The 25,507-nt window shown below is 38.2% G+C and overlaps 2 protein-coding genes across 19 annotated transcripts in view; one reads left to right on the forward strand and one right to left on the reverse strand.

Annotated features, from left to right (window-relative positions):
• CCDC148 (coiled-coil domain containing 148) overlaps window positions 1–774 on the reverse strand; it is a 354,676-nt gene extending 353,902 nt beyond the window's left edge. For 3 of the 9 annotated variants that reach the window (XR_013172775.1, XM_077153904.1, XM_077153905.1), the window contains exon 1: window positions 339–773. The gene's annotated coding sequence lies outside the window, so the exon portion shown is untranslated. Of the gene's footprint in view, window positions 1–338 lie in introns of all 9 variants that reach the window. The other 6 variants (XM_077153903.1, XM_077153907.1, XM_077153902.1 and 3 more) reach the window with 4 other exon arrangements.
• A 242-nt stretch (window positions 775–1,016) lies between these two features.
• Window positions 1,017–25,507, forward strand: part of PKP4 (plakophilin 4) — a 291,835-nt gene continuing 267,344 nt past the window's right edge. For 4 of the 10 annotated variants that reach the window (XM_077153908.1, XM_077153909.1, XM_077153910.1 and 1 more), the window contains exon 1: window positions 2,261–2,380. In XM_077153908.1, the coding sequence (XP_077010023.1) occupies window positions 2,290–2,380 (91 nt within the window). In that variant the 5' untranslated portion in view covers window positions 2,261–2,289. The other 6 variants (XM_077153916.1, XM_077153917.1, XM_077153914.1 and 3 more) reach the window with 5 other exon arrangements.

The following is a 25,507-nucleotide window of genomic DNA, read 5'->3' on the forward strand; positions in this document are numbered from 1 at the left end:
CCTGCCAAGCTCATGATGCAGAATGCACACACAGCTGGGTGTTTAACAATCTTTCAGTGAGAAAATTAAAGGTTTGTGTTTGGGGAAACCAGAAAAGGTGTGCTCACCCTTTGGCACCAACACACAATTTCAGGAGCCACCCTGTTTCCTTATCAAAATGGTGTCCAAAGTAAATCCTCTTTTGAGTGTCCTTTAGATATTCTATAAGTTTGAAGACCCAAAATTTGGAAGCAAGATTCTCCCCCAGGGAAGGGGGCGTGGTCGGGAATAAGTGGAATTCAGGTAGATCACTGATATCAGAAGGAAGCATCAATTTAAGGGATGAGGTGCAAACTCACCTGGAGAAGCAGAAGCTGCACAAGAGTCAAAGGTCAAAGAGTATAACCTCAGGGTCTACCAAGGCCCAAGAGAAGTGAAATGCCCGCTTCTGGGCTCTCAGCCTCAAGGATACGTATAGCGGTTCCCAGTGCCTGCCTTTGACGTCCGGGACAAACCCTACCATGCACGGTAGAGGGTGACAGGGAGGCAAAGCATTACCTAGCCAGATTTCTGAGCCTTTGCCCGGAATTCCCCTCCACTACTTTACCTCACCCCTTCCCTTGCCTGAGACACCTTCACCTCACTCCACCTTCTCCAGGCCCTCTTGCTCTTAACAGCATCGGTCTCTATGGCAACCTGAAACCGCAGCTCCCATTGGCCTGTTCAATATGAGGGCCGGGCCAATGGGAGGGCCAGTCTTCTTCTCCCGACCAATAGGGCTGGCGGGGAGCCTGTCCGGAGACGGCAGCGTGCTGACGTTCCCGGGAGCCCGGGGCCGGCTGGGCAGGCGGGCTGGTGGCTGGGCGGGCGACGGCGGCGGCGGCCTCTGGGCAGTAGAGGGGGCTCCGGGGCTGAGTCCGTGTCGACGCCGGCCGCGGAGACGGCACCATGGGCACTGGGTAGAGGGGCAAGTTGGCCACCGCCGCCGCCGGGGGTGGTGGGAGAGCCTCTCCGGGGCAGGGGGCGGGTGGGGGAGGGAGGGGCGGGCACCCGCGCGGCCACTGCACTTTTGTAATTTTTTCGGGTGCCGCAGCGGCGACCACTCCGCGCTTATGTCTCTGACCCCCGGAGCGACGACGGCCGCTGCTTAACCTGGAAAGTAAGTGTGCGGGCTCGCGGGCGGGCGCGGAGACTCCTGCCCTCGAGAGTCCGGGTCCTCGCCCCCTCAAGCCGGAGCCGGGACCTGCCTCCCAGGGCGCGGAGGGGGACGGCGCTTCCCTCCCGTTACTCCATCCCCACCGCCTCCCGGCCGCCTCGGCTTTCCTGCCCCGCCTCGTGTTCCTGCCCGCACTCGCCTGCCTACTCCCCTCCCCCCGGCGAGCGCACAAGTTTCACCCTCCATTTGCTTTTCTCCGCGATTACTCTCCCCGGCTCTCCCTGCATACCGCGCACGACCCTTCCCCACGTTGGCCTTTTAGGTTCCAGAGTCCCTACCTCCGAACTTGGTCGCGGTGCCGGCTCTCTCCCGGACCTGTAATTCGGCAGCTTCCCCGCTCCCGCCCTCCTGGCTCGCCACCCCGCGCCCCCGGCACCCCGGGGCGCCTTCCTTCCTCAGCTCAGGGGCCGTCTCTTGATCCCTCTTATCCTGTATACCGCAACCTGGCCCCCTCCACATCCTCCCACGCCCCTGCTGCCTGCACGGCCTCGGGTTTGCCCCTTGTCCGGCACTCCTATCCACCACCCCACCACCCCCTCTGTCCACTAAGCCCCACTCTCCTGCCGCGCGTCCTCACGCTCCACCCCTCCTGGTTCCTCAGCCCTGAGTCTCCCCGGCTGCTCTTCTGCGCCGCCGCTTCCCCCTCTCCTTGCCAAGAGTTAGAGCAGAGCTGCGGCACCCCTCTGGTGGATCGGGTGTCCCTACCCACCGCTCTGGCGGCCCGCCCTCTGCCTTTCCCCCCTACTCGGGGAGCCAGGGGGCGGGCAGCGGGGCCGGGATTTGGCTGCGTGTTGGCGGAGTGCGACAAACAGCGAGCGCGGGCGCTGGAGGCGCCGCGGCAGCCGCGGGGCGCAGCAGTAGGCAGGTGTGTGTGTCCGGGGGGGGTGGGGTAGGGGAATGAGGCCGCGGACTCCTCGGCTGGCGACACATTGTGCAGGAATGCAAGGAATGCACCAGGGGCAGAGTCCTCTCGGCCTGCCGCGGCTTCTCTAGTGCCTTCCCGGCCCAGCTCTAGTCACGCTGCCAGAGGTCACCGGAGCATCTTCGGAGCTGGTGAGGCTCGCTCAGTTCCTCTCCTCCTTTTGCCTCGTTCCATGCGGCAGAGAGGGCGGCGCGGGGGAAGCGCGGCAGATCTGCTGGGCACCACTGGCCTTTCGACTGGGTCTTTGCTGCATTGGTCTCCAGGTCCGTGGATTTGCGTCTGATGGTGATGTAGCCAAGGTTATTGATCATTGCACAAGGCTTTTTTCTAAGTTTGGTTTACAAGGTTTCGATAGTGCCTCGTTTTTAGGAGGTTTTTCTGAAAACCTGCAGGAACGAGGGGCCGAAGGTTCCTGGAGTGATGAGGTTGCATGTAGCCAACATGTTTCAGCTCTATCAAAGAATATCAGTTAGTGCTCGTGAACGGGGGTGTACTGCAACAGAGATCTTGTATGCATCACTTTGCTGTCATAGGAATTGTAATTTTCTTTTTTACTTGTCATACTGGACTGTGGTTAGACCTCATATAATACATAATGAATAGAAACAGAGAAGCAGTGTTTGGTCAGCGATGGGACAGATAGAACTGTCTGGTACAGTTAAATTCAGGGCGTGTCAATTACCATTAGAAGTAACTCAGGGACACCACAACCACGTCCATTTCAAGATGTAATTTATTAGTGGGGTTGCAGCTCTTTCTCTTTTTGATACTGAGTTTGGCTGCAAAAATAAATGCAGCCCTACAACTTTAAAGGAATGGTAATTCACTTATGTGTAAAATCGATTATGATTAATATCTATTTTTGGTCAAATTTTATTTTCCTTAATAAAGAAAAGCAGAGTTTTGGCAGATGATGTTTCTTAAGAATTGGACTTATATTCTTGCATTTTAAAAAGAAAAGTAGAAGTGTTTCTCTTTTTTAGTGTAGTTATGTTGTTAAAGAAATATCTTCATTTTTGGTGCCTGACAAATAGTTGTGGATAATGACAACAGGACAATGAGAACATATGGCCACAATAAATATTATAAGATGTTGGAGAAGCATACTTTGTGTGCTTTTATCTGACACAGTTTGCTTTGAAAATTAAGTATACTCTAAGACCTTCTGCACATGGTTATTTTGTATCAGATTCAGGAAAATAAGTCGGTTGTCCATCAAGTCAGCTGTTTTCCGACATCTACTTTGTGTGAATCACAGGCATTGAAGAGATGAGAGTCTTTTAGTAAAAGATCCAAGAGAAAGAAAAATAGAGGAAAAAATTTTTCTGCTAGAGGAAAAATTGTGTATTTTGATTGCTGCATTGTTGTCTAGGTATATCCTTCATCAGTGGACTTTTCTAATTTAGAAGCTTAATTTGTGTCCAATAACACTGTGGAGATATTGGGAGATTTTGTAAATGCCAATAGGAAACTTTTATTATGCAACAGTATCATATTACAGTAGAGTCTAACACATGCTTATTTAACTGGATGTGAAGATTAGAAAGTAAAAGCAAATTTAGTTTCTCTGCTGCATTAAAAATTGAAATAACCATTTATTTATATGGATATTGTATATACATGATTGGTTGCACACATAGTTTTACCTGCTTCAGAAACCTTTTGGTTAGAAATATAGCACACAAAAGTTGCAGGCCTATTTTTATAGGTTAGGGTCATTTTATTTTGTTTGTTACAGATATTTGAAGAGAGGAAGTTTTTAATCTGATTATCCTTCACAATTGAAAATAGTATAAACTATATTTTGACCAAAGTACATTCCATCCCCACTCTGCCCCGACTTTATAAAAGGAGAGTGTGCTGCATTTGGTGTCATAAATGTTATACTAATGATTATAAAGTGGGGAAACCTATATCCAGTTATCTTAATTTTTACCTATACTGTTTTTAGATTGAAATAAGGAAGAAGAGGTTGTGATGGAAAGCATAAGAGAGGGGAAGAAGAAACTAACAGCAGCTTATATACCATCAGTAAAGCAAATCATGTACATTATTGCTGCATTTATATGCTGAATAAACAAAACTAAATTCTGTGAATGGCTCTAGCATAATTTAAATTTAAAGAAACTACTAAACTTAGTTTACTAAAACTTTAGCAATTGTATGGCCTTAAGTATTTGGATTAAGTCTTATATTAAATCAGAATTGTAATTTTCTTTTCTGAGCTATATAAATTGAAAAAGTAGTTTAATTTAAAATTTTGAAAACTCACTTAAATTGATTTTTAAAATCAAATTATTGCTAATTTTTAAACTGAGTAATTTCCATATTGTTGACCAGAGATCGACTTAAATAGGGAGTGTTCCTACCCTGGATGATGCCAACCATCAGGTAAGTCCAGTCCCTTACCTGAATGTTAGAAATATTAAGAAACTCTATAATATAATGGTTTTTTTTTTTTCCTATTTTGGTCAAGCTGTAAGACCCTACCTTGTTTAATTCTGAAATGAATACTTTATTTTCAGTCTTAATTGGAAGAGAAAGTGAGATTATTGTGGGGTTATTTCAGAGCACAAATATCCATGGAATTTTTTGCCACTTTAGGAAGTTGCCTTCACGCCTTCAGGTACATTGGGAGATAATTATACCTTCACTGTGTTAAACAGTTTTGTAGTACCCTTCCTGCAAGGACGTAAAACGTAACACCAGTGGACTAGAAATATTTGGAGTATTAAATAATGGTCTCGAGGCCAAACTGTGGCTACACATAGCTGCAAATAGAGAAAAGGAAGTAAAACTTTAAGGATACTTGCATCTAGGGCTTGGAATGCTGTCAGTAAGTGATGATAGCAGTTGGCAGATCTTTTAGATGCCAGTGGTTAGAAATGACAGTGTTCTTTCAGGGTGAGAATATCAGGCCCCAAGTCACAGAGAGAACAGCTATCCAGGTGCTTGCTGGTCTCAGGTAAAAGGTTACACAACTTTCAGATTTTTCTCAATTCGTTAATTTAATAGTTGAGCGAAAGTATCGAAATCTTTTGGGGCTATGTTAGCATTATTAATTTGGGGATGTTACATATTATTTAGGAGATGCTTTTCAATTGAGTTATCTGTAGACATTCAGTTTGTCATTGGCCTAAATTGTTTTTCTATTTATAATTTAAATTTACTTTTATTTGATGTACCAACAAATGTTGGCTCCATCACTGATCATTTTGTTATTCATAGTCTTGATAACATTATAGTTTATTATGACTCATATAACAATTCATTGCCAATGATAAAATGCCATTAGAGATTGGATTGTAAAATTTTAATACTATAAAAAATATAAATTAAAATGGGGAAGTATCTGAGTTATTTTAAGTCATGTCATGTGAAATAGTTCTCATGGATTGCAATCCCTGGCGATACTTCGGGTGGTGTCACTGCAGGAAGATATTGAATCATATAGCCCTTACAGCGTCCAGAATTCACAAAAGAAGTTTGGGAAAGGTGGAGACCCAGGAACCAGTGACTCTCTTTCCTTAATGTAGCTTAACTTCTGCAGCTGTTCTCTGTGGTAAATAAATATAAACAGAAAAATAAATCTGTTGCAAGTACCCAACAGTGTTTATCCTGTTCTTCCTTAATTTGGGTCCCCAATACCCCCACCTCTCCACCCCCAGGATCACCCCAGTATACACAAAACCACGAACACCTCTTTCTGCACTGAGAGGCAGAGGAATCCCCTTTTGAGGGCCTGAGCCTATTTACATAGAATAGTTGATTCCTAGTGTTCCATGTCAAGGTTAGAATATGTGTGGGTTTTTGTTGTAACAATATTATATATGAGGATTAGGTGAAATGCGTAGATGAAGGGCATCTGTCAGGATGCTGTGTAGGCTCCAGAGGCCTGGTCTGGAACTTGGGATGCAGTCTTTTAATAGAAACCCACAACCCCTTTACAAGTAGACTTTTGAAACACAGTGATAGGCAATGTTTGAAATTGTGGTTCAACTTAAGCCCTTTCTTAAATTGCAACATGAAAAGGAGGCAAAAGGTATTATGGGCCAGAAATTCAGAGACCTGCCACTAAAACTTTTGACCTTGACAAACCATTTAACATTTGGTTGCAGCTTCCTCCTTTTAAAAATGCAGGGCGTGGTTTACATTGATGATACATTTCAATTCAGGGTTCCCATAGTCCTCAGTGTCTTTTTCATTCATTTTAAGGAAAAAAAAGTTTTCTAAGTATGCCTGTACGTAATCAGTTTCTGTTCCCTCTCTTAGCAACGAGAAAATTGCTTGTTGCTCTTTTGAGAGTTTTGACCTCCCATGTTCATCTTAGTTTTTAATTTTTTAAACAATATCCTTTCGTAGGTGATGGGATAAAGCATAAGTTTTCAAGGTCTTGCTCTCTCTACCCTCACTCCACTCCAAGACTTCTATGGTAGTCATGGCCAGAAAGAGTCCTTGGTATTTTGCATTCACACTGAGTGAAGCCAATGAGAACTGTCATTAAGGCAGTGCAGTCATGGTTAACAGTCAGGCTTCCAGGTTTCCATTCTAGCATTAGTACTTACTTGCTGTAACTTTTGGCAAGTTATTTATGCTTGCTGGATCTCATTTTGCTCTTCTGTAAAATAGAGATGTTAAAAGTATCCACCTCATATGGTAATCATTTGAGTTAATACATATATAGCGCTTATATCAGCCTGGTGCAGGGTCAACTTAATAATGTCAGCCATTGTTCTTATTTTTGCATTGTGGTTTTTTTTTTTAATTGAATTTTTTTTTAAACAAACACTAACATTCTTACCATATGATCATTCCATTCTACATATATAATCAGTAATTCACAATATCATCACATAGTTATATATTCATCATCATTATCATTTCTTAGAACATTTGTATCAATTCAGAAAAAGAAATAAAGAGAAAACAAAAGAATTCATATATACCAGACCCTTTACCCCTCTCTTTCATTGAGCATTAGCATTTCAATCTGCTAAATTTATTTTAACATTTGTTTCCCCTATTATTTATTTTTAATCCTTATGTTTTACTCATCTGTTGAAAAGGTAGATAAAAGGAGCATCACATACAAGGTTTTCACAATCACATAATCACATTGCGAAAGCTAAATCATTATACAATCATCTTATGCTACTGGAACACAGCTCTACATTTTCAGGCAGTTCCCTCCATACTCTCCATTACATCTTAACTAAAAAGGTGATATCTATTTAATGCATAAGAATAACCTCCTGGATAACCTTTCGACTCTGTTTGGACTCTCTCAGCCCTTGACACCTTTTTTTTTTTATTATTAATTAAAAAAAAATTAACAACAAACAAAACATTAAGATATCATTCCATTCTACATATACAATCAGTGATTCTTAATATCATCACATAGTTGCATATTCATCATTTCTTAGAACAGTTGCATCGATTTAGAAAAAGAAATAAAAAGACAACAGAAAAAGAAATAAAACGATAATAGAGAAAAAAAAGTTATACATACCATACCCCTTACCCCTCGCTTTCATTTACCACTAGCATTTCAAACTAAATTTATTTTAACATTTGTTCCCCCTATTATTTATTTTTATTCCATATGTTCTACTCTTCTGTTGATATAGTAGATAAAAGGAGCATCAGACGCAAGGTTTTCACATTCACAGAGTCTCATTGTGAAAGCTATATCATTGTTCAATCATCATCAAGAAACATGGCTACTGGGAACACAGCTCTGCATTTTCAGGCTGTTCCCTCCAGCCTCTCCACTACATCTTGAACAACAAGGTGATATCTACTTAATGCATAAGAATAACCTCCAGGATAACCTCTTGACTCTGTTTGGAATCTCTCAGCCATTGACGTTTAGTCTCATTTCACTCTTCCCCCTTTGGTCAAGAAGGTTCTCTCAATCCCTTGATGTTAATTCTCAGCTCATTCTAGGGTTTTTCTCAATCCCTTGATGCTGAGTCTCAGCTCATTCCAGGATCTCTGTCCCACGTTGTCAGGAAGGTCCACACCACTGGGAGTCATGTCCCATGCAGAGAGGGGGAGGGTGGTTGACACCTATTTTATCTCATTTCACTTGGTCATGAAGGTTTTCTCAATCCCTTTGCTGCGTCCAGCTCATTCTAGGATTTCTGTCCCACATTGCCAGGAAGGTCCATACCCCTGGGAGTTATGTCCCATGTTGATTGTGGTTCTTTTTGATGCTTCCTTCATTATCCACTGTATGCCAGGCAAATTATTGACTTCCTTTTTGCTGGTTTATTAGTTGATCAGGATATTTCAATGAAGAAATAAACTACTAGGGAAAGAAATGAACTTGACTGTGAGCGATTGCCTGTAAGGAAGAGAATCCAAAATAAATCCATAGGGCCTTTCAATTCTAGGGAGTTTCTAGTTTCTTGAGGAAGGCAGTACATAGAGGCAATTCATCTATGTCAACCAAAAGAGGTTTGGGCAAACACAGCCTTATAAACTGACTGTTAGGTTTAAAAGGTGAGGACTGATAGTATTACATTACAGGAGTCAGAAGTGGAAACAATTGCAAAGGTTAAAACATGCGTTTTAAATATGTAAACTACAGTTTCATTTGTACTTCTTGGAATTAGTTTTTTTTTAAATATGGTATCTTTACTAGTGAATACGTGAAGAGAGTTTCAGAAAGTGCTAACCATTTAAATTAACTTTTTATGCAATTTTATTGAGATATATTCACATGCTATATAATCATCCAAAGTGTACAGTCAGTAGTTCACAGGATTATCATATGGTTGTGCATTCATCATCATAATCAATTTTTGAACATTTTTCATTATGCCAAAAAATAAAAGTAAGAATAAAAATTAAAATGGACACCCAAAACATCCCAGACCCCTTATCCCTCCCTATTATTTATTACTTCTTTGTCTTTATTTTTGTACTCATCTGTCCATACACTAGATAAAGGGGGGGTTAATCACAAAGTCACAATCATACAGTCATACTATGAAAACCTTATAGTAGTACAGTTATCTTCAAGAACCAAGGCTATTCGATTACAGCTCAACAGTTTCAGGTATTTCCTTCTAGCTGTTTTAGTACATTCACACTAAAAAGGGATTTCTATAAAACACATAAGAATAGCCTCCATAATGACCTCTCGACTCTATTTGATATTTCTTAGCCACTGAAACTTGTATTTTGTTTCATTTCTCTTCTCCTTTTTGGTCAAGAAGCCTTTCTAAATCCTCACAACTTTATTCCTTCTTGCAGTCGCTCAGTATTCCATTTATGTATACACCACAGTTCTCCCCTCCTTTCATCAGTGATAGTGCCCTTAGGCTACCTCCATCCATTGCAAATTTTGAACACTGCTGCCATAAACACCAGTGTGCAAATGTCCATTTGGGTCCCTGCTTTCAGTTCTTCCAAGTATTTATCTAATAACAGGATTGCAGAATCATATGCAACCCTATACTTAGCCTCCTGTGGAACCAACCCACCGCCCTACAGATGGGCTGCACCATTCTGCTTCCCTGCCAACAGTGAATATTTTCTCCATATTTTATCCATTATTTGTATCTTTTTGTTTATTTTTAAACAATTTTAATCACATACCATACAGTCCATCCTAAGCGAACAATCAGTGGCACCCGGTATAATAAAATAGTTAGGGATTCACCACCACAATCTATATGAGGACATTTCCATTTCTTCTGCAAAAAAAGAAGAGGGGGAAATAAATAAATAAATAAATAAGAGAAACTACAGCAATACCAGGAATATTTCTCTCTTATGTCCCCCTCATATTGACATTTAGCTTGGTATATTGCCTTTGTTACATTTACATAGTAATAGTACACTTATTATTAACTACAGACACTAGTTTGTATTGATTGTATTTTTTCCATATACCATCCATTTTCAGCATCTTGCAATGTTGACATTCATTTGTTCTCCCTCATGTCAAAACACTTATATTTGTGCATTTAATCACTTTCATTGTCCTCTCTTAAGTTTTACAAAGTTATACACTCCCAGTCTTTATCTTCTATCTTTCCTTCTGGTGTCATACATGCCCCTAGCCTTTCTCCTTCAACCATACTTATACTTGGCTTTGTTAGTTGTACTTACAATATTGTGCTACCATCAGACAGTATTGTGCTATCCATTTCTGCATTCCTGCGCTCAATCCTGATGAGCATTCTGAACTCCTTCAGCATCAGATGCTGCATCTCTATCCTCTTTCTATCTCCTGATAACGTGTGTTCTCAACCTTCACTCTCAAAGTTTGCTTAATGATGTTAGTTCATATGAGTAAGGCCATACAGTATTTGTCCTTTTGTTTCTAGCTAATTTCACTCAACATAATGTCCTGAGGTTCATTCACCTTGTTACATGCATGATGACTTTATTCTCTACCCATACTAATATTCTTCATTTCTGTACTCTTCTCCAAACCTCTCTCTCCTGTCTTTTCCTATCTGCCTGTAGGGTATTACTTGTAAGGCAAGTCTCTTATTTACAAACTCAGACTCTGTTTGTCTGAAAATATTTTAAACTCTCCTTCATATTTGAAAGACAGTTTTGCCAGATATAGAATTCTTGGTTGGCAGCTTTTCTTGTTCAGTATCTTAAATATACCATAGCACTGCCTTCTTGCCCCCAAGGTTTCTGCTGAGAAATCCATACATAGTCTTATCAAGCTTCCCTTGTATGTGATGGATCATGTTTCTCTTGCTGCTTTTCATCATTTTCTGTTTGTCTTTGACATTTGATAATCTAAATACTGTTTTGGAGTAGTATGTGGATCTGTCTCTTTGGAGTTTACTGTGCTTCTTGGATCTGTAATTTTATGTCCTTCATAAGAGATGGGAAATTTTCAGTGATTATTTCCTCCATTACTCTTTCTGCCCTTTTCCTTTCTCTTCTCTTTCTGGGATACCTATGACACTTATATTTGTGAGCTTCATGTTGTCATTCAATTCCCTGAGACCCTGTTTTTTTACCTATCTTTTTGTGTGTATGTGTAGGATTTCAGATGTCCTTTCTTCTAGTTCACTAATCCTTTCTTCTGCCTTTTCAAATCTACTGTTGTAAGTCTCTATTGTGTTTTTCATCTCTTCTGTTTTGCCTTTAATTCTCTTAAGTTCTGCCATTCGTTTGTTTAAGCTTTTGAGTTCTTCTTTATGGTCACCCATTTTCTTCTTTATGTCCTTCAGCTCATTTTCCATATCTTCCCTCAATTCATTGATTTGACTTTTGATTTAACATGCTTATTGGAACATCTTTAATTAGTTGTTTCAACTTCTGTATCTTGTTTAAAGAGTTAGTTTGTTCCTTTTTCTTGGCCATATCTTCATTTTCCCTTTTATATTGTAATTTTTTGCTGATGTCTAGACATCTGATTTCCTTGATTAGTTTATTCTGGAGGTCTTTGACCTGGGGTTTTCTTGTTGGTTGGCTTTGTTATTTATCTGTTCTGTGGCATCCAGTTCAATTTATTCTTGACCTCTTGCATAGCTTCTGTTTCACTGATCAGAATTTTTCAGATCTTGTTTTTCTGGTTCTTGCCCTGCCTGGATGGCACCTTTTTTTTGAGGATATCCTCCTGTGATATGATCAACCTCAATCAGATTTTCACAGACCAGACAGGCCCAGGCCTCAAAAAGAGGGTATAATTAGTATTAAGTTTCCCTAAATTAGTATTAAGTTTCCCTAAGTATGAGACCCAGGTTATCAGACTTTTCTGTGAAGCCTCTAGACTCTGTGCTTTTCCTATCTTGTCCAGCAGGTGGTGTTTGTCAGCCTACAGCTCCCCTCTGGCATAAAGTGGTGTGGTGCCTTTAATTTTCAGCAGACCTTGTCTGTCTCAGCAGACCTTGTCCATGCCAGGGGTTGCAGTTGAGATAGAGGCTGAGGTAGAAGGCAAACTTAAGCTGTTTCTGTTTTCCAGGCCCTGGGGTCTGGATTTGCTGTCTCTTGAGCTGTGCCTGTCCCCCACCCCACCTCACCCCACCCCACCCCCTTTTCTTGGGGAAGAGTTACCCTTTAAGGAATTATCTCCTTCATTTGACTAGTTACTTTGTTTCTCTGACCTATCTTAACTCTGCCCTTGCAGGATCAGGGCTGACAGTTGAAAATGCCTGAGGCTTTCTCTAATCTGCTACTTAGAATAGTTAAAAATATATATGTAAATAATCTCTTTTCAGAGCCCCTTCCCAGCTCCCAAATTTCAACAGTCAGGAGCTGGATATCTGTGCCCCTTTTTGGGGGGGGGGTCACAGCCTTCTTCCAGTATTCTGAGCTCGACTGACTCCAACACATTCCATTTTGTTTTTTTCCTGTCAGCCCCACCTCTTATCTGCTGGGAGAGACTCAGGGTTCCTTTTTTGCTTGCTCTGGGTTTATCTGTGCTCTTAGCTTGAATTTAGCAGTCTGCATTTGCAAATTAAAACAGCAGTTGAAGCTTGGTTACACTACCTTCCCTTGCTCCTAGTAGACTGCTTCTTTTTCCCATGAGAAAGTGTTTCTAACACAGCCTGCCATGCCATAAGGGAGGGGCACAGTCTCTACAGTTTGTGGGCTTTATTTTCAGTTCTGTGTTATGATCTCAGCCCTTCCTCCTGTTCCAGATTGGTGTACAATGTGTATCCCATCATAGATGTCCCCCAAGCAGTTGTTTCAAACTATTCCTGGCTATTTACTAGCTTCTCTAGAAAATTAACTAAATTCCACTCCTCTTTATCTGCCCCACTTTTAAATTAACTCGTTAAGGTGCCTTTTCTCTCTGAAATTAATCACATTTCTAAGTGAATAAATGTACATTTGAAATCTGCTAGGAAACTGACAATGCAAGAGAGACCAGAAGAAAGATGGTTTTGGATATACTTGATGTAAACTAGCAGACAATAGTTAATAGATATCAAGAGGCTCTAGCTCTAGCCCTAGCTGTCCTACTAGACAGGTGTGTGTCCCTTGGGCAAGTCATTTAATTCCTCTGGGTTTGTTTTTGCATCTATAAAATGAGATGGTTGGACTGGATGTTGTCTAGAGTCCTAGTACATATATTTCATGACTCCTTAAATGTAAGCATTCTCATTCAGTTGTATTTTTTTCTAAAGCAAGAATGTACTGTCTTCTCTTCAAGAATCTACTACAATTTACCCTCCAGAATAAGATGAGAAAACTGCAGTGTATACCTGACATTCTCAGCTCCTGAGAAATGTTAAGTGTTGCAGTCAGACAAACATGTGATCCCATGCTGGCTGAGTCAGTGGCTCACTATCTCTTATGTGATACTGGTGTAAAGAATTCAAAAGGGTGAGAATTCTTGAGGATTCTAAAAGGCAGTAATCAGCAGAAGCCAAGTAATAGCCACCTCCTCATATGGATGCTGTGTAACTCCCAGTTTGCCACGACCCTGCTCTCTTGAACATTTTTTAAAATATTTTTATTGATAAAACAACATACAAACACAAATATTCTTAATATACAAATATTCCATACATGGTGTACAATCAGTGGCTCACAATATCACCATAGAGTTGTATATTCATCACCATGATAATTTTTTAGAATATTTGCATCACTCCTCTCGTTTAACAACCAGTCCCCGTACCTATACAGGGATTAAACCCTGATTGACACTGTGTTTTCCAAAATTTGGATAGAAACAGGAGGATTTAGAGTGGTGGTTAGAGGAGACTAGTCTTATTAAAATAAGAAAGATCTACTTGCCATTATATTTGTCCAAAAGGTTTGATTTGTCCTCAAAAACATTAATAATAGAGACAGGATTGTTATTGTGAAAACATGTCTCTTTTCCATGAATACATTATATTCTTAGGAACTCATTAATCCATATACCTCATTATAGGATGTAGATACTTGTCATTCAATTCTAATATTTTTATATAGACTGTCTAGCAACTGTGGTAGGTTCGAATAGGGTGATTTTTTATTTGGACTTATGTTCTTCAGTAAAAAGAAATATTATTGAAACTCTGTGAAGAGAGTTTCTCCTAGACCCTGCTCTCCCCCATAAGGGAGGAACAGTTCCCATAGAATCTTAATATATACACATCCATAAAACAGTGGTTTAAAAATATTGAGGTTGACAGTTTCTCTTTGCTAATGCAGTAAGCACATTATTTTCAGAGGGGAGAATCAATTATACTACTGATGTACGCAGCATTAAATGCATTCGCAGTGTCATGCTCAAAGTAAAGGCTTGAACAGTTTCTTCAATTCCCATACCTTCATGAGGATTGTAAACACTTACATAAAATGGACCAGTAATAACCACTTTGTAATGAAGAGGATAACATCTGTACCCTGGATGAATGGGAAACAAGAATTGATCTAGTTAGAGGTAACTTATTCTTCAGTACCATCAAGAGTCCAACAATATTGGGGACTGAAAATAATTAGTACTTCCTGTGTTTGTTGGAGTCCTACTATGTGTTAGGTAGTATGTTCTGGTTCAGATACCACAATTTTATAATGATGTCATTTATTTAGTTTGGTTTAACCAGCATTCATTAGTCCCCTGTTGTTTATCAGACTCTTCTAGGCCCTGTGGCTAAGAAAGATGACTTCTTCCAGGAATTTTACAGTCTGTTTTGGATTGAGTATTGGGAATCTCTGTGGTTAAGGTATCTACAATTGATTTTGCAATCTAATTGGGAAAGATAAGACACATGAACAAAATAAGATTGTCATAGTAAACTTTGGCTTATAAATAAATATGTAAAATTGTCTCATAGATGTTAAGAATGAGTTTACAATGTCTTTTTATTAAGTGATTTCAGCTAATACTCCTACTTGCTTAGGTGTTGCTTGATACATTACAAGAGTCTAGATAGATAGACAGCTGTGTTAATCATTGTCAGTGACTCTTTGGGCCTGCATCTGAAAAGATGCTCTCTACCAATAATGAAATAGTGATTTCAGATCAGATTTCAATCATGAAATTTATTCTTTTGATTATGTTGCTTGAAGCACTTTACCATATAGCCTATGTAACATAATTAATCACAATGAAAATGCATTCTTTATGAGATCATAATTTATCCCTTAGCCCTTCCCATCTTAGTAATTATTTTCAGTTTCATTAAGCATCTAATGTGGTTTATTGTGTTTTATGCTGTTCTTTTACTCTTTAAAAATTTATATGCCTCTATAAGTCCAAACTTGTTATCTGCTCTTGAAAATGTTCCCTTATGTGGTTATGAATAAACAGAAAAATGTTTTGAAAATCTCTTGTGACATTTGTTAGAATAAATGGTCTCACTGAATCTTACCTTGAATCTCAGACTGATGCACCTTATGGGAATTTTCCACTTATTGTCAATTTGTCAGTGACTAAATAAGAAGCAAAATTAGTTTTAAAAAAGCGATGAATACAGAAAAGAAAACCCAACTGTACTTTCACAAAAATTGCTATTGTTTTGCTACCTGTGATAAGCAACTTAGCTGTTAAATGTCTAACTTAAGCTATGGATAGATGAAAATTATACCAGTCTGAAGTCTTTGGACAGTGTATTGGTGGGTGTTGGTCATCCAAGATACTATCTGTAAGTTATTTGTTTGGAACTCTGAAAACAATTTCCGGTAGACACAACATAAACTCCTAAATCCACCACCCTACAATGTAACTAAAACGTAGAACAAAGTCATAGCAGTTCCATGGGAAAATGGTCCTTGTCAGCCTTAAGCTACCGAATGGTGGGAACCGATGGTGGGATATGTCTTTCTCCATGACGTACTCTTGACTCCTGGTGGTTCTGGATACCTTGAGTTATTGAGTTTTAAATTCTGGTCTTGGAATACCTTCATCTACTACTCTTGAGTAATCTCTCTACCTAATTCCCCTCCCGTCATCCTTTTATAAACTGCCTTTGCAAACTGTTTGGCCTGGGAGCCTCAATACCATTTATCATGTATATTTCAACAGAAAAAGATACTCTGCCTTTTAAAAAAACACCTATATAGCACAACTTGCTAGTTAGATAATTCATTATATCACATTTCTTAGTAAGAATATTAAGTAGAACATTTTAAACAGATTGATCCATACTCGTTTAGGCAACCTTAATTGCCTAGATTATAAATATGGCAAATGAGTTTACATAATGCTGTTTTTAAGCCATTAATATTATAACCATTGAGCACCAAGACGTGGTTGCCATGCCTTGCCAGTTTGACCTTGACCAAACGTTCTTCCCTCCTGTGAATTAGTAATACCTTTTGTCTATTTAGCTGATGAGTTGAGGACAAAAGTAGAAGTAATTTAAAGCACATGAAGTTTTTCAAGGGAAAAATTTTGCCAAAATACAAAGAGTGTATCATCAGTACTATAAAACTACATAACTATTGAGAGTAATAATACAGGAAATTTCATAGTTTGTTTTGACCTAATGGATGCAGTAAACCTTTGATTTAAGAGTGTTGTTAGGAATACTCATACATTTTAGTGCCCCTCACCCCCTCAAGTAACCACTGTAATAAAATTTGAATAAACTGTAATTTTCAAAGCTTTCTTTCTGAAAATATACTCTGAGTTACATGAGACCTTAGTAATTTAACCATTATTATGTGTTGGTAATTTAAAATAGCAGTTAAAAGTTAAATTTATAGATTTAGTGTATGTGCCAGTTTGAAAGTATTATGTACCCCAGAAAAGCCATGTTTTAATCCTGATTCAGTGTTGTGGGGGCAGCTGTTCCTTTTAATCCTGATTCAAAACTGTAGGACAGAAACTTTTAGTTAGATTATCTCCACAGAGATGTGGCATGCCCAATTGTGAGTGTGACTTTTTGATTAGATGGAGCCATGACTCTGCCCATTCAAACTGGGTCTTGATTAGTTTGCTGGAGTCCTTTAAAAGAGGAAATATTTTGGAGAGCACTCAGAGCAGAGCTGACATAGATGCCAATGGATGTTTGGAGATGTGTGGAGCCTGGCAGACATTGTCTTGTGCCTTCCTGTTAGATGCTAATCAAGCCTGAACCTGGAGAGAACCAAGGAGAGCCAAGAGATGAAAGCCAGCCCAGGAGTTGCAAAGTGAGGAACCCTCACAGGAACAGAGGCTGAAAACAAAGGAACCCAGGAGCAAGGGACCAGCAGGTGCCAGCTATGTGTCTTCCCTGCTGACAGAGGTGTTCTAGACCCATCCGTCTTTTGAATTCTAGAACCATCGGTCTTTTTTCCCTAAATGCCTTAGTTTAGACATTTTCATAGGCTTAGAACAGTAAACTTGTAACTTATTAAATTCCCTTTATGAAAGCCATTCCATTCCAGGTATATTGCATTCCAGCAGCACAACATAAAATACAGTATATTATAAACACTTAACTATATAATCTGGTCTTATTTTTTTGTTATTGAAATACTACTTTCTATGAGTTTACCTTGTTTCGTAAGAACTCATCATTGAATTTAAGTGGAATTCATGAAGTTAGTTGCTTTGTAGCTTGACTCCTTTTTTTTTTTTCTGTTGTCTTTGTTTATGTATTGTTTTAAGAAATGGGTACTTTCCGTTTCCAATAACAATGCTATATTTTAAAATATAACTGTTAGTATCAGCTCTTTCATGATTTCACCTTCATATGATGTAAATGATCACAAAGTGGGGGTATAAAATGAAGACTGTACGTGATTGGAAAAGCTCCAACTGTCAGGTTGAAGTTGACAAGTATACCTGATACTTTTTGCGGGGTGAGGGAGGGGGGCGCGTGGTCTGGGAGACCTGGGTCTCCCGCATGAAAGGCTGGCATTCTAACCACTGAACTACCCATGCACCCTACCTGATACTTTTGAAGGCAAAGAGAGACTCTTCTTTCTTTCTAAAACATAATTCTGTCATTTCCCCTGCCCCAACTTGTTTTTATCTCCTTTTTTGCATGATTATTGTATTATACCATCTGTCAGAGAAAAGTGTTGAGATTGTCTGGCTTAAATAAAAATCTTGAAATCTTCGTGATTGATAATCTGACCAGTTTTTATCAACATCCTTTATTTTGAATGTTAAGCAAAACTAATTTTAACTATTTTCATAGTTAAAAATACCATCAGATTTTTTAATTAGTTTTCTACTTTGAATTTTAGTTTTCTACTTTGTTCTGTATTGCTTATGTTCATTCTTATGTTCATTGATGTATTTTTATCATCAATACTTTTTTCAATTTTATTTTTTAACTGTGGTAATCTGTATATAATATAAAATTTGCCATTTTAACCACATTGAGGTTTGCAATTCAGTGGCATTAATTCCTTTTACAATGTTGTGCTACCATTACTATCTTCCAGTGACTGAAACTTTTTCACCATCCAAAAGAGTAACTACCTATTAAGCAGTAACTCCCCACTCCTCCTCCCTACCCGCCCTTCATCAGTACTTTTGACATTTCTGGAGAAATGTCAAACTTAGGAAGTTTTAGAGACCTCATTTGCCAAAAAGGCCATGTTAAGTAGAGTTTTGCTTCTCAGGCTGTGGCCCACATAGAACAGAGTGAAAATGGTGACTGAGAAAAAACAAATCATATTTTTTTCCTTGAAATGTTTGTTTTAACAACGACAGAATTGTATGTTTCTGAAACTAGAGTTGTGCTGTCCAGTATGGTAGCCACTCGCCATCTGGGCTATTTAAATACTTAAATTAAAATTTCAGTTCCTTATTCACAATAGCCACATTTTAAGTGCTAAATTGCCACTTATTTATCTATTAAATCATTAAATAACTAGTGATTATTGTATTAGACAGATATAGGATATTTCAATCATTGCAGTGTGTTGCATTGGACAGCATGTACTAATATAGAGAGAGCTGGGTTGGTTAAAAATAAAATAATAAAATTTTAGTTGTTTGTAGAGGAACAAAGTGAAATAACATCACTTTATTGTTTCCAAAGCATAAATATGAATTTTCATTTAATGGTATAATAACTCTGAACTAGGTGGTATGCGACCTTTATTTCACAAACATGCAAATTTCAGTTAAGATAGTCACAGTGATGGATGAAAAGAGTTGATAACTATTAGAGGGTATATACCATATGATATATGAAAATATACCATAAGTTCAGATTGTGGCTCAGTCCACCATATTGAAATGAAGCAGTAGTAGTTTAGCAGTTAATAACTTATAAGTATTTGGTTAATGAATCATGGAAGGCAGTTGATGTTCAAGAATGTATGGTATTATTGTTTCCTTCACTTGATACTTCATCAGGTTCTTTTTTTTTTTTTCTGTTGAGCTTATGCTTTGAAATATTCCATGGATTCCATGAATGCACATTAACAGCCATTTGTTTTTGAAGGCCAGTGCAAGGTGTGGGGATAGATGCAGATATGTTTTAACATGGTCAGTTCCTTTGTTTATAATGTTCTATAGAAGGATATTAATTGAAAAAGTGATATTTTAGTAGCACGTGAACCTCAGAGACTCTAGAAACATCACTCCTGAATACAGAAAGAACTGCTTGTCATCTTTATATCACAACATCAAATCTGCCAAAGACTTTTATTCTCTACTCTATATTGGAGACCTGTAGGGACAGTAAAGGTATAAAAGGCAGAGTATCTGGCCTCAAAAGCTTGTATTAATTTTTCCATGATTCTGGAGATGAAAAAAGGAAATCGGTTGTTTTGAATATTTTTGTTTTATAGTTTTACATTGGAAATTAAAATGAAAAATTCCCTGATACACAAAGAAATTTTGGTTTGCAGAGTAAATTAATCAAGAAACGCAACTCATTTAATATGTGAAGTATCTCCTTACTTCATCACCACAGGAAAATCATAGTCCACCCCCACCCCTTGGTTTTTCCTTTAAAGTTGTTCTTATAAGACACACAAACTTTATCTGGTTTTGAAGTTTCCTTCCTCATTCGCTAGCTCTCAAAGCAAAAATTATGCTGAGAAACAATTTGAGTTGTTAAAAATGGATATTTTACATTTCATATTTTTAACACTGAGTTATAATATAAATCTGTGCTGTAGTCTATGGTCTTATTCTTCACTGCAGTTAAAAAATTAGCTGATTGACCTCATAGAAAATGTATGGCTGTAACAGTAGGCAGGTATATTCTCTGTTAGTAAATTTGGTTGTAGAGACATTAGAATGGATAGTGTCAGTCTGAAGTTAGTTTGATTTCAATTTTTCATTGTACTTTTTTTTAAAATCATCTTAATCCTCACTTTTGTGCTGAACTTTTTGAAGCTTTTGAAAGCAAAGATGAAGAAGAATGCATTTTCATTCTATACCTTTTGGAAACAATTGATAAAATATATTTATTTGTAGAGTGAGACAATAATTTAGGCATGTTTAATTTTTCAGTAATCAGAACTGTTTAAATGTCTTTGTGAAGTTTAATCAGGTATCTAGAATGGAATTACTTTTCAATGACCAGTGCTTTTTTCCTTTGAAATAATGTTCAATTCAATAAATGGCAGTTAATAGAAGAAAGAAATTACCCTGGCTTTGTAACTATGAATAAGATTGGAGAAATATTAAAACAGGCATTCATTGATACTTAGGTTAAATGCTATTATTGCTTATATCAAATTAACTAGAAGAAGAGATGAATCTTACTTGCAGTTTGTCTTCTCTCGTATCTGATGAACTTCTGTTACTGCAGTGATGTGCACAGTTTGAAATAAAGCAAACTCCTTCATGTCAGCACTTGAAGGCATTTTTTTTTTTGACAGTAAACAAGATGTTAGGCATGTCAGTGTGAATAGTGCTCATGATCCAGAAAATATGGGCAGACAATTTAATTGTTCTTGACTGTAAAAATTAAGTCTGATACTAAATTTAACCCAAGAATCTATTCATGTAGAGTCCCATCTTTTAAACAAAATTTAAACTTGCTTGCCTAAGCATATGCATTGATGTAACATTTAAAAAAAAATTCATGCTAAATGATTTAACCCATCCTCCTTACTCCCTTTCTATTAATCCTATTCCTTACCTTTATGTAAATATCAACAACCAGTATCTTTTCACCAGTAATCCTAATTCCGTCCATTATAAGGGGGTAGGATAGTTTAATACTTCAGAGCCAAAAATTTAAATTTAGACGTTTTTGGTCATGTTTCTTCCATTCACTGGTTTTGTGATATTGGGCAAGGTACTTTACTCTCTGTTTTCCTATTTGTCACATGGGCATAGTAAAATTTAGTCCTAGTGACATATTTACCATATATGTAATGAATCTTAAGCTTCAGAACCTATCACTTGCCTGGGTCCCTTCCAAGGATCTGTAAGGCATCTTAACAGCGTGTGCATGACCATTTATTTCTGTAGAATTGGCAAAAGTAAGACGTTTTTAATGGCTATTGTTTTAGATCACTATATCTTTCTACCTTAACATTCCTCACTGTCCCCACTTCACCATTCTTTCTCATGGCAGGTTGTTTTACAGTGGCCATGGTCATTTTGGGGCTTCAGCTTATGCAGAATTGAGTTTGGGAATACATTTACTTTGGGTGCAAGGGGATTTTTTTTTTAATGTAGTCTGTAATTTTTTCCGTATATAGTTGTCATTGCTAGCCATCCTGCCGTGGGAATGGCTTCCAGGAATAGTCTTAGAATCCCTGTGTGGAATAATCTGGCATTGTGACAGAAGTACAGGACCTGAGTTTGCATGAACTTGCCTTACAGTGTCCTTCATTTAGAAGTATGTGGGTGTTGGACAGAAATAGGTCTTGAAGTGTATCAGGCAAGAAGCTAGTTTGTGTAAAATTCTCCAGTCATTAGATATGAGATCTTATAAGCAGAGGCTATATTTCTCAGAGATGGCTGGTCTAAATGGAAGTTCTCTCCTATTGGAAATAAACTTGATCATTCATCCTATATGATTATAAATGCACTTTTGAGCAAAATTAATTTTTTTGTATTTCTGTATGAAATAGAAATCATTCTGACAAAGAAAAGCAAATTGTAACAAATTTTTAGATCACTCTAAAAGAGGAAGAGATATATTTCCAATAGAAACAATGAAATATCCGTTAATAAGAATCATATGGACAACATATAAGAAAAAGATTTAAATGTCTTATGATTTGGCATGAAATATTGACTTGTCTATAACATAAAATGTGGAATATAATACTACAGTGAGGACTCAGTGCAGTTAAGAGTAAATACTGCACAAGAAATGCCCCAAATTTTATAACTTATAAATGAAAAGAACTTGACAGATTTTTTTTCAAAATTTGATAGCATCCTAAAAATGTACATAAGAGTAATAATAGCATTAACTAGTTATGAAAATGGAAGAAACTTTTCTAAACTATTAAAAAAATTCTGGCCCTGTGTTTCGATGATAGAATTAGTCTTCCTGTTTTTCTTTCTAGTCTTTGGCTTTCCTCCCTCAATCCATAACTATGTTCATGTCTTCTCCATAAAAATTTTTCTTCACCAAAGCTGCTTCACGACCCATGGCTCTCTCCTTCACCTGGCAAGGCCCTGAGATTCCTCTGCCGATGGTAACTCCATTGTGTTGTTGAGGGATTTAGTCGGCTGACCTGGCTGAAGGGTGGGAGCTGACTGTTGATAGCAAGCATGCTGTTTTTAACCTGTGCTGTTCACAATTTCAGGTTGACTTGGTGATAATGATGGATATCTGACCTGCAGTGAATTTTCACCAGTGCCCTCAGGGTTACAAAGTTTTTGGCCTCCCTCCAGCAGTTTAAGGCTTTTGCTCCTTAGTTCAAGAATTTGCAGATTGTCTGGTGTTTTTGTTGTTAGAGTGGGTCTTCTCTTTCTTCCTTTCTACATACAAAGCAGAAGCTGACAGAGATGTTATGCGATTTAGAGCTGCTTTGAAAACACTCATGTTTCCAATTCAAATGCCAAGAACTTCATTCCCACTTTTTAAATCCTTCTATTAGAATTTCTAATTTTTTTTTTTTTGATAACTATTTGTCATCTCCCGCACTAAACTGTGAACTTAAAAGTTGTGAAACTGATCTTATTCATTCTTTATCTTCAGTGCCCAGCAGAGTGCCTGGCCAAAGTAGTTCCAGAAGGTGTTGGTAGACCATATAGTTTGTATTTTAATCTAAGAAAGAGCATTTCAGTATTATTTTGTAGGAACATGGCAGCACAGTCGTTCATTACTATACCCCCATCCCTGTGGAACTCACCACCAGTTCGGTATCTTCAACCAAACAGCTTCTCTCTACAAGACTTTGCAACTTTTAGCCTGAAGGTCTTCAGTCTCTAGGAGGCTTTCTCTACCACCTGTGTTGGGGGCAGGTTGGAAGTACCAGGAGTAATCAGTTCTAGGAGAAGCCTTCATTCAGTGACTAATAGGAGCTGAACCACAGGCCCTGCTTCTTCATCCTTCAGTGGGAATATCTCTGTGGTGTGCCTTCTGCAGTCTCTTGGAAGTCCACAGTGGTAGGAAGTCCTATTTACTTAAAATAGTAACCTAGTAATACATCTGCTATTGGCTTCCTTCCCTGGCCCATCTCACTTGTCTACCCCCCAAATAAATTATGTGCATTAAAATCCTTGACTTGAGGTCCACTTTTGGGGAAACCCAACCTAATATAAACAGCTGTAATTCACATAAATGTTCAGACACCGGAGTAGTTCTGTATATCAAAAATAATCCATAAAATCAAGAAGACTTGAGTATGTACATTTGTCTGTGTATATGTATTGGGGGAGATTTGCATTTTTACTACATTATCAAATGGTTCTTTGTCCTCCCCAAAAGAGTAAGAATCCATAGCAATAAGGAAAAAGAACAGTCCCCTTCCTGTCCCCTTAAAAAAAAAAACTTAACATTAAAGCGGTTATTTCCCTTTCAGAGGACTGGTACCCTGAATCTTTTTAGATGTGATCAGTAAATCATTGGGGGCATTGCATATACATGTATGATCATGTAGTTCAGTAACTGTATTTTAAAGATATGATTTTAGGCTTACATTTGCATCATTGGTTGTCATACACATGCACATTGAAAAATGTGCTATGGTATCATGATCTTGAACTTTTTGTAGTTGGCTTAATTGAAATAAAAGTATTCATCTTAGATTAGAGAAATGGTATTTTAAATCTAGGAAATATCACTTAAAATTTGTTTTCTGATTATAAGAGAAACCTGATCTTTTATGGAAAACTCTTTAAGGTCAGAGAAGCATAAAGGAAGAAAGTAAAAGCTACTCAAAAGCTACCCACATCCAGTGGTGACTGCTGCTTAAATGCATGTGGTTGTATATACTCCCAGGAGGTTTTTGTTTTTTCTAATTATATCCGTGTATATGTGTGAAAGAATTGGGATCAATATTATCATTTTCTTATCTCATTAAATGTTCTAAAATACAATTTTTAATGTATACACACAGTTATATTATGTGGATGGTCTGTGATTTATTTAACCTATCCCACAGCATTGGACAATCATTTTTTCTAAGTTATTGCTTTGATAAACAATGAAAGTATTTTCTAGTTTATTAGAAAAAGAATATACTGATGGCTTAACTTTAAATTAAAGTTTAATTTAAATTAAAGTTAAGCCATAGATATCATTACCACACTTACTTGAAGATAATACTGCTGATGAGGTTAATGCTTCCAGAATCAAAGGCTTTTAGACCTGGGACAGATGTTAAAGATCATCATATACAGGCTTACCCTTTTACAGGTGGAGAACCTGAGATCTGGAGAGATGATCACTCAGGCTTACATGCATGTCTGTAACCAGGAGTCTTGGGTGCTTTCCTTAGTGGTCTGTCTGTATGCATCTGCAGCTGTGGCCATCCTTTATGGGAATTCTTTGCTGGCTTTGCCTGCTAGGTTCATGATGGGTCCTCCTCTAAATGAATGCCAGATTGCTCCCACATCCGCATCTCTGCTTTACACTTAAAGTGATCAGTGTGTTCAAACTTTCAGTTAGTTTCTACAATGGTCATCTTGCCTTAGGTTATTAGGGAGAAGCTATTCGGGAGCCTTGACTTAGGCCAATGGCAGGAGACCGTGGTAGGTTTGTGGCATCTTTGGAATCTGTGTTGCAAATATCATTTTTACCTTCCAGTCTGGGAGGCCTGGCTGTTTTAAAGCTAAAACTTGACTGTTTTAAAGCCAAGTGGGGTTTTGGCCTGAAACTTCAGCCAGATCCATGTTAATATGCTAGAATAATTATCTATGTTACAAAAGTTTTATTATCTTATTGAGAGTCAGCATCTCTTTGTCATTTCGTGAATTAGTTTTTGTATTTTAAGGTTTTAGATTTTATTCATTCTTTTTTTTTTCACTGAGAAATCTTCACATATATACAGTCCATCCATGGTAAACAGTCAGTGGCCCACAATACCATCACACAGCTGTGTATTATGAATTCTTTTTGGTCTGTGTAGTTTGTATAGTAACTGCCACTTTATGT

This window comes from Tamandua tetradactyla, chromosome 3, assembly GCF_023851605.1.
Source record: "Tamandua tetradactyla isolate mTamTet1 chromosome 3, mTamTet1.pri, whole genome shotgun sequence".
Classification (NCBI taxonomy): domain Eukaryota; kingdom Metazoa; phylum Chordata; class Mammalia; order Pilosa; family Myrmecophagidae; genus Tamandua; species Tamandua tetradactyla.